The sequence below is a fragment of the Bufo bufo genome, chromosome 1 (assembly GCF_905171765.1).
Source record: "Bufo bufo chromosome 1, aBufBuf1.1, whole genome shotgun sequence".
NCBI classification, from domain to species: domain Eukaryota; kingdom Metazoa; phylum Chordata; class Amphibia; order Anura; family Bufonidae; genus Bufo; species Bufo bufo.
The window spans coordinates 330,914,435-330,923,677 of record NC_053389.1 but is presented as its reverse complement, the minus strand read 5'-3'; the positions used below and the strand labels follow the sequence as shown (position 1 = coordinate 330,923,677).

Here is a 9,243-nt window from a genome sequence, read left to right as displayed (position 1 = left end):
CCCTCCGTGCCATCCACATACAAAATACAATATACTCCTGACTACAATCTGTATCATTTCATACCTCAGTAAAATAAAACAATAAAAATCTTCTAAATTAACAACGCCGCAGATATAGTGCATCAAAAAACGTAATGCCAGCTATCCGTGCCAAAGGAACACATTTTTGAAAAGGTCAAGTGGAATCCTTGGTCTCCCAAATGAGCATATTTTCACACCATGGTGTAGTCTTGCAAAAAGGGCTAAATGCAGTATTTTTAGTAAAGAGTGGAGTTGAGTGGGAGGGGGTTTGCTGGATTCAAAGGCTTAGTTGGCATCTAGCTTTGCCATTTCCTGCACGTATATGCCTATGCTTTCACTGTCAAAAAGCACAAAATACACAGTCTTGATTGAAGAGGACATTGTAGACACAAAGTAGTTGGAAATCGCTTTCAGGATAACCTGCGCGGCGGTCTGCTTCGGGAAGCCATTTCTGCCAAATCAAAGGAGTACAGGGTAAATTATCACTGTGAAGAAGTCAAACAGGATCATTACAAAGTAAAAAAAATACCATAGGACTATAACCTTTATTATTAATAATAATCTTTATATAGTGCCATATTCTGCAGTGCTTTACAATACAGACAGAATCAGACATTACACAGTGGCAAAACTAATCAACAACAACAGGAGTGAGAGCCCTGTTCCCATGCGCTCTATGAGTGCCGCTGGACAATAAACATGTTCATCAGCTTTCGTTCGAATAGGCCTATTACACAGGCCGATATAAAGTAAATGTGAGAGGAAGGATTGTTACCGCACTCAATTCTCCCTCATTTAGTTCTAGTGATTACTGACAACATGTCCCTGCTTACACCAGGAGATGTGCTGCCGATAATTGCACAAAAAACAAACGCTGTATGCCAGTACTTTGAAGGAAACATATGGCAAAATTTTGGACACTGTATTATTGCATGATTACATGAGCAGTGTTCCATGGCATATTTGTGCACTCTATGGCGTTAGAATTTAAAAAGTAAATGTCAATACTTATTTGGGTACCCCCGCTGAAATATTATCCACTATAACCACCCCCAGCATTACTTATTGGCCCTAATGACTGTGAACCTATATCTTCAGGAAAATTCTGGTTTCAGTGCAGTTAAAGGGGTTGTCCCTTTAAGACAATTTATTGACTATCCACAGGATAGGGTATAAGTGTCTAATTGGCAGTGGTCCAAGAGCTGGGGCCCCTGCCAATCGTGAGCTCCCCGTTTGAATGGAGTGGCGGACAAAAAACTGTAAGCTCGAAATTTCCATTTTTTTTAAATAGCATTTTTTTTTCCAGCAAAAACATTTATATTCACATTTTAACATCTGAAATAGAAAATGATACCTTCATTTAAATTATCATGAAGAAAATATAGAAAGTGACAGATGGGCTATGTATGATAGATAAAAATGTGAAAAGAAGGTTTTCAAGGTACAAATGTGGGATTTATATTAACACTATACATATAAAAATACTGTGCAAAAGTTGTGTTTCAGTTCAGCTATGTGAACATAACTCTTTTTTCTCTCCTTGAAGTACAGCATGATTTATATGATCCTTCTGCCCAAAGCACAATCCTATTCTGCAGTTATAAAGAGGAATTAAGCTGTTTCTCTTGCTTTCAGAAGTCGTGTCTGCCCCACAGATGTTTTCAGTTCAGCAGCTGCGCCACTAAAAGTACTGTATACTGCTTTTATAATGCAGTTTGACTTTGAGTTCTTTAATAAATACCCTTAAGTTTTTGTAAGGTATCTCAATCAGCATAGTCTATAATGGGACAGTTCTACTACTCCATTAGCGAAAATGAAGAATGCAAGACTTCTTATGTTGCCAATTTACGCTATTACAACATGAAACCATTACAATGTTTAAAACCAACTGCCATATGGATGATGGAATCATAGAATATAATACACTGTAAACATATATCTATATATTTTGCAGAGTATTTTCATTAGTATACTATGTGAATACATAAAACTTTATAAAATATCTTATTAGGCACAAGTGTCATCTTCCTAATCATCTGGCAGCATTTAGTCCCCATTTCCTTGCAAGAACTCTGTAATGTTCAGAAACATCTTCAGCCTGTAAAACACTTGTCTTCAATGACACAGCACCAGTATATACAGAGGAGTGAGATACAGTAGCAGGCAGGAGAACTAGGGATCAACCTGTTTGTGACACTCATACTGTGAGAGGGGAACAGGAAGTGGATCACTCCTGTCCATGGCCTTCCTCTAGTTTTGCAATTCACTGCAATACTAGGCACCTTGGACAGTCATGATGCTTTTTCCTGGAAAATAAGTAGAAACTTTTTAGATCCTGGCTATTCCCTAAATGTAACATTTGAACCCCTGTGATTTGGCTGAACTTTACGCACCATAAGGATTTATGGCAATGTAAGTTTGGTTCCGTCCAGTATATTGAATGTTAAAGGGTACAATATGCCCATCGGGAGAAATAAATGTTCAGAAACGATACAGAGGTAAGGAAAAGACCAAGAATGCACAGAATAATAATTACATTTCTGAAATGAATGGAAACCCTAAGATATCTAGTTACACAAAGGCACATGCTTTGCAAGGTGGGGGTTCTCATCTCAATGTAGCTATTACTTGTCCACTATTCCAAGTAGATCCATAAGGCACAGGAACCTGACTATGACTAACATAGACAACAATACAGACATAGAGGGAGAGTAGAGAGCTGAGGTGTTTCTGAATATATTCATAGATTGCAATGTCAGTCATGAAAACAATTTCCTAAAAAAAGACTCAAAAACGTGATACACAAAACAGGGAAGTAGTCAAATAGCTGAAAAAGCGATGCCTAATGATTGATATACAGTAAATCTGAATAAACAAGTACAGTATGTATCATACTTTTCGGACTATAAGACTACTGGACTATATAACGCACCTAGGATTTTGGGGAGGAAAATAAGTGAAAAAATATTTTGTAATCAGACCCCCATTCTTCATCAGACCTCAGATCAGACCCCAAGATCAGACTCCCAAGCTCCATCAGCCTCAGTCATACCTCTCAACCTCCATCAGTCTCTGATCAAACCCCCCCCCAGCCTCCATCAGATCCTCCAGCCTATGTTAGCCTCAGATCAGTCTCTCATCAGACCCCCCCAGCTTCCATTCGCCTCGGTTTAGCCCTCCATCAGACAACCGAGCCCCCATTAGAGTCAGATCAGACCTGCAATCAGCCTTAGATAGGACCCCCCAGCACCAATCATCCTCAGATCGGACTCCACAGCCCCTATCAGCCTCAGATCAGACCCCTCCCCCAGTCCCTCTCAGCCTCAGGTCGGACCTCCCAACCCTCATCAGCCTCAGTTCAGCCCCCATCAGACCCCCCAGTCGCCATCAGACTCAGATCAGACCCCAATCAGACCCTATCAGCCTCTGATTGGACCCCCAACCCCACTCAGCCTCAGATCGCACCCATCAGACCTCAGATCAGACATGTCCAAAAAAAATAAAAAATTTCCTCACTTACGGCATCGCACATCCAGGACTCACCGCTCCATTGCTTCTCCGAGGTTCCGCTATGTAATGTTAGAAAATACTATGGCACTCCAGGCAATTTTAGAAGCCTTTAATCCAGAAATGTCATATAACTACAGTACAATTCATATCCAGAGAGTTTAAATAATCAGGCCATATCCAGAACATGTTGTTCTACTCTTGGCCACAGATCCCTTGCTACATTATAAATGACCTCATGATTATTTAAACTCTCTGGATATGAATTGTAGTAGTTATATCAAATTTCTGGATTAAAAGCATCTAATTACCTGGAGTGCCAAAGAATTTTCTACATATTTAATGTAACGTCTGTCCTCTATATGCACTACGTCCTGCTGCTGTGCGTGCACAGGACACCACAGGGGGACCTGAAAGAAGATCAAGGGAGGTGAATACAGCCAGCTCAGCACTGCCCTCATCTCCCCGTGCCTCCTGCATGCTAATGACCACTTCCATAATGGAAGCGGTCATTAGCATTCAGAATATAGGATGCACTGCCACTTTTCCCAAATTTTTGCATTTTATAGTCCGAAAAATACGGTATTTAATCTGTTTTAGGTCCCCAGATTTAGTCTTTCGGACTTAGCTGAGAAGCTGGTTCTACATTGTTTGAGACAACAGTGAGAACTCTAGCACTATTATTTCAGTTGAATTGTAGCAACTGCAATGTTTTTATTATTAGAGGACTGGAGGGAACATAAATGCCTGTCCTCCACTATCTGCTCGGGGTGAGGTTTCTATGTGAACTACAGGTTAGCAAGGTTGTGGTAAGCAATGTTGGCTCATAGCACTGGGGTCCTGGGTTTAAACCTAACCAAGGACAACAAGGACTACTTGGAAGTTTCTATGTTCTTTTCATGTTTTCACGCGTTTCCTCCCACACTCCAAAGACAAGCAGAAGAAGTGGATCAGCACTCGCCCTTTGATGCTAATAAATCTTCACTTTATTGCCATAAACAGAATACAGGCAAATGTGATGCATTTCAGCTAAACAGCCTTTCTCAAACAAGCTCCAAAGACATACTGATAGGGAATGTAGCTTGAGAGCCCCGCCACTATGAAATGTAAGTGATGACAATGTCTATAAAACACTGTGGAATATGTTGGTGCAATATAAGTAAGAGAAATTAATTTGGCAATAGGCTTCCTAAACCATAAAAACCTATTTAAAGGGGTTGTCCAAGTTCTCAAATCCCCCCTTCCCCCATGTGCCGGGCCCCTCACAGGTAATATACTTACACCGCTCCTGGTCCTGCTGCTTCTTCCTGTACACGGATGAAAAAATCCGGTGTCGGGGGAGGGGTGCAGCCAATGGCAGGTGGGGACGGGGACGAGCCTCTCTAGCATCACACGGGATGCTAGGGAGGCTCGTCCCCACCTGCCAATGGCTGCTCCGCCTGAAACCGGATATTTTAATCCGTATACAGGGAGAAGCACCAGCAGTGGCGGTGCCGGGACCAGGAGCGGGGTAAGTATATTACCTGTGAGGAGCCCCGCACATGGGGGGGCTGTTTGAGAACTCTGATAACCTCTTTAACTGTGTAGTACATTGAGTTGCCAATACTGAAAAGGCACCTTTTTAATCTGGCCCCAAGACCAGCAATCAATGAGAATTTCTTCTTAAACTGTCAAATAATCTGGAATCTCATGTCCAATATAGTTCTGTGCACTATCCTAATCCAGAATCTAAGAAGATCAATAAGGGAAGGTTTAGTAAAAATCACGTTCTCCATTGTAATGACTGAGGAGACAACTGAGGAGCCCAGTAACATAAGAAGACAATGATTTCAAGCACCACCCCCATTTTAAATCAACCAGCCTGCTCTTCTAATTCAATCAGGATGACACAGTGGTGTCACCTGCCTTGTCCTCATTAACATTTTTTCCTAAGCTAATGAGAAGGCCATTGACATTATGTTAGCAGGTAATTTTATGGCAGGTCTGAAATGCTGTAGAAATTGGATTTTTTGTGATTGAAGGGGTTGTGCAGGCAGTACATATTGATGACTTATCTTCAGGATATGTCCTCAATGTCTGATCGGCGGGGGTCTGACATCTGGCACACCCACAATCATTTGTTTGAAGAGGAGGTCATGTGAGTGCAGCTTCCTCTTCATTACCACTGAGCGTCATCTTCCTTGCAGCGCCGGCCTAGTGTAATTACAAGTATTTGCTCCATTCAAGTGAATGTGGCGAGTACTTGTACTTACACTGCGATTCTGGGGCGAAGGGCAGGGTAATGAAGAGGAACTAGTGCTCGCTTGGCGCGCAGCCTCTTCTTTAGGGTCCATTCACACTTCCGTTGTTTCTTTCCTGATCTGTTCCGTTTTTTGCGGAACAGATCTGGACCAGATCTGGACCCATTCATTTTCAATGGGTCCTGAAAAAAAACGGACAGCTCAATGTCTGATTTTTTTTCAGGACCCATTGAAAATGAATGGGTCCAGATCTGGTCCAGATCTGTTCCGCAAAAAAACGGAACAGATCAGGAAAGAAACAACGGATGTGTGAAAAAGGCCTTAAACTGATGATCGTCAATTAATTGTAATTCATCTAACCACTCTTCATAATAATCTAGAGTTAATGCAAATATTGCCCCCATAAAAACTGAAGCAGCAAACTTTGTGAAAAACAAAACTTTTGGCCACAACTGTAGTTAATTCAAGTTCTTATCAACTTCCCTATATCACGCCGTACACTCATTGTATGTAGAAGGTATAAGCATCATTGTTAGTCCTTTTATGCAGAGCTTTCTATGAACTGAAGCAAGACTGGCATGGGATTGAATGTTTTATCATAGCAGGTAATACAGTGGCCATAAAGAAACTGGAACTCAAAAGCTTGGATATCACCTTATGAGTCTGAAGAATGGATTGCTGACAAAATGATATACAAAGACTGTAGTGTCAGACTAAACAAATTAGGCAAACTGAAAAGAATGGCGTGGTATTAAACAAGCAGGGGGTGCTCAAACCCACATGCAGTTGTGCATATATATAGGGGAGCAATTCCTGCACTTGTGGCCCGTTGCTAATGGCAATCCCCAGCAAAAATGCATACAGTGGAAGATGCCCGCAGCGAACCACAAGTACCACAATAGACATCCTACACAAGATAGCAATTATGTGGATGTGATAATCAATATAACAAAATAATAACTAATTAGGTTCATAAATTATTTTTGTCTAACAGAGTTATTATTATGTAGACGTGACAAAGCATTTATGTTGTGTGCTCTGAATCCCACTTCTAACTCACTTCTATTTACTATTGGAGTTTCCACAACATCCACCGTTACTTAGAGGACCTGTCACCTATCCTGACTTGTCTGTTTTAGTAACTACTTGTTTTCTCCGTGCAATAATATCTATGATGTTCCATTCCTCTATTATTCATATTAGAAGTTTATCTGATGAATTACCAGCAACCTGCAATAAAGGTCCATTTGGGTGTTAATGGTTGGGGTTGTGTCCCTGCACAGTCTAACATTTGCAACTCTGATTGGATAGTGTCAAAGTGGGCAGGGACATACCCCCAATTGGTAACAACCAGATAGAACTTTACTGGAGACTGCTGAGGGCCACTTGGTATGTATGCACAAGGGTAAACTTCTGTTTTTGTTTGGTTGTCTACTCGTCCAGAATATCATTACTTATCTTGATCCTGAGCTGCACCATTTCTTATGACCCAGAGCTGCATTCAACCGTTGTGCAAGTTGACAGTGGAAGCCGTCAACACTATATAGACACGTTGAGCTGAGCTCAAATAATGAGTTGACCTACTTGATTCTTGTGGAGATACTTTTTACTTCACTAAATGAATCTACATTGATGTAAAACCATCACTTCTCAAAATGCAAATCATCAGAATATACAAACTATATAACAGGTCATAACTCAGTGCAAGACAAGAAAGCAATGTATTCACAATGTTACTGAATGTTTTATGTGGATTATACACAGTAAAACGTGACTTTACACTTGAACTTTATTGGCACCAGCTGTATCACTCACCTTCCACTGCCAATTGAAGGGAACGCAATTGATTTGATTTTTTTCTCCTCTGCCAAAGCCAAGCAGTTCTTCACTGTCTTTTCCAGCAGTTCTTCACACTTATCAGAGCCCCAGCTTGGGCTGTTGCAATGGATAACAAACTTTGCAGGTAATCCATGACCCGAGCTCACTGCAGCTGGTCAGACACAAGAGACAAGAGACATCATTGTGAGAAACCTTGTACTCATGGAAACTGTCAGACTTCAGTCCCTCCGTGGTGGCGCTCAGTTCCCTAACAGATTACAGCTGGTAGTTAGGGGACACATTAGCTGGACAGTCTATGATCAGCTTATTGTCCGAACAAGGAAAATACATTGTCCAAAGGGGATAACACCTTAAAGAAAATGTATTCTGAAACCAACTCAATTTCATATGTACGGCACTGGTTAAAGAGTAATGTAGGTAGTTTATAGTTTGAAGACGAAGAAAGGGTTTGGGGGCAGATTTATTAATGAAAATGATACCGATTTAGGCTAGTTTCCCACTAGCGCTTAGGATCCGACAGGCTGTTCCACACAGCGCTTTTCTTCTGGTCGATTCTCGGCGAATATTTGCCGGGTTGTGCCAGGATCTCTGCTGGTCCCCATTATGTTAATGGGGCCAGACAGCGATGTTTAAGCTTCCCGCAATGCTGGAATGCACAGAGATCCAGCAGGCTGTTCCCTGCTGGATCCTAAGCGCTAGTGTAAAGCTAGCCTTACTTTACACACTTTTTGCAGCTTGTTTGACTTGGACTTGGCTTAGAGGGAAAGAGATGAGGCTTACCAGAGAGGGTTTGTGGCTTAAATTGTGCCAAAACTGAGCCAGATATTATGCACAAAATTCTGGCGCAAAGTAAGCCACGTAATAAGTGGCATGAAGACCAGACAGCAGCCAGCCACTCTGATTATTGAGGCACATCATTAGACTTAATAAGACAGTGTTAGTAAATCTACCCAATGTATCCTAACATAAGAAACATTTCAGAGGTATTTCCATCTTATAAAGGGGTGGCCTATCACTAGGATATTCTGAAACACCAATCAGGAGAATAAAGGTCTATGTGGCTTATTCCGTGCACAAAGGTGCTCTCAGCCCCCTGCTTCACAAGGAAACACAGCCCCATTCAAATCAATGTTCCCTGCACAGTGGGTGACTGGGAGCATTGCTGGGCAAAGATATGTAAAGAAGAAGCAACCTTTAACTAGTGCTGAATCTATTTAAAGGGATTGTCTGACCCCCAATTCAATTTGAATTATGGCTCTGAAACTGTGTGCAAAGAGGTATCTCCCAGGGAAAGAGAACCATCTCGATAGCGCCCCCATCTGGAAGTGGCTCTATTATGTACTTACCCAGCCACACTAATGCATCGCAGGTGGTGCTCTATCGCTATGGCAACCAGCCCTGCTAACAGTGGAGCGGGTCAGCCTATCAAGGAGCAAGGCTACCGGACCAATCAGTGTCATGTGCTTTCTGAAGGAAGTTGCCTGTGATCTGGTCTTCTTGCTTGCCTCACAGGCTTTGTCTATGTTTCATGTGGGTGCCTGGACTTCTGACTTTCTGCCCATTAGTGACTTTGCCTCGAACTGCTGATTCCAGTTTTGATGTTACCTCATGGTTTTGACCCTGCTTGGTTTATTAT

The 9,243-nt window shown here is 41.8% G+C and overlaps 1 protein-coding gene across 1 annotated transcript in view; it reads right to left on the bottom strand.

Moving 5' to 3' along the window:
* Positions 1-264: 264 nt before the first annotated feature.
* The window catches only part of LOC121009253 (core histone macro-H2A.1), a 127,904-nt gene continuing 118,925 nt past the window's right edge, over positions 265-9,243 (bottom strand). Inside the window, exons 8-9 of the mRNA XM_040442249.1 lie at positions 7,584-7,758; positions 265-472 (exon numbers count right to left, since the gene is read on the bottom strand). Coding sequence (XP_040298183.1) covers positions 307-472; positions 7,584-7,758 — 341 coding nt within the window. The 3' untranslated portion in view covers positions 265-306. The remainder of the gene's footprint in view (positions 473-7,583; positions 7,759-9,243) is intronic.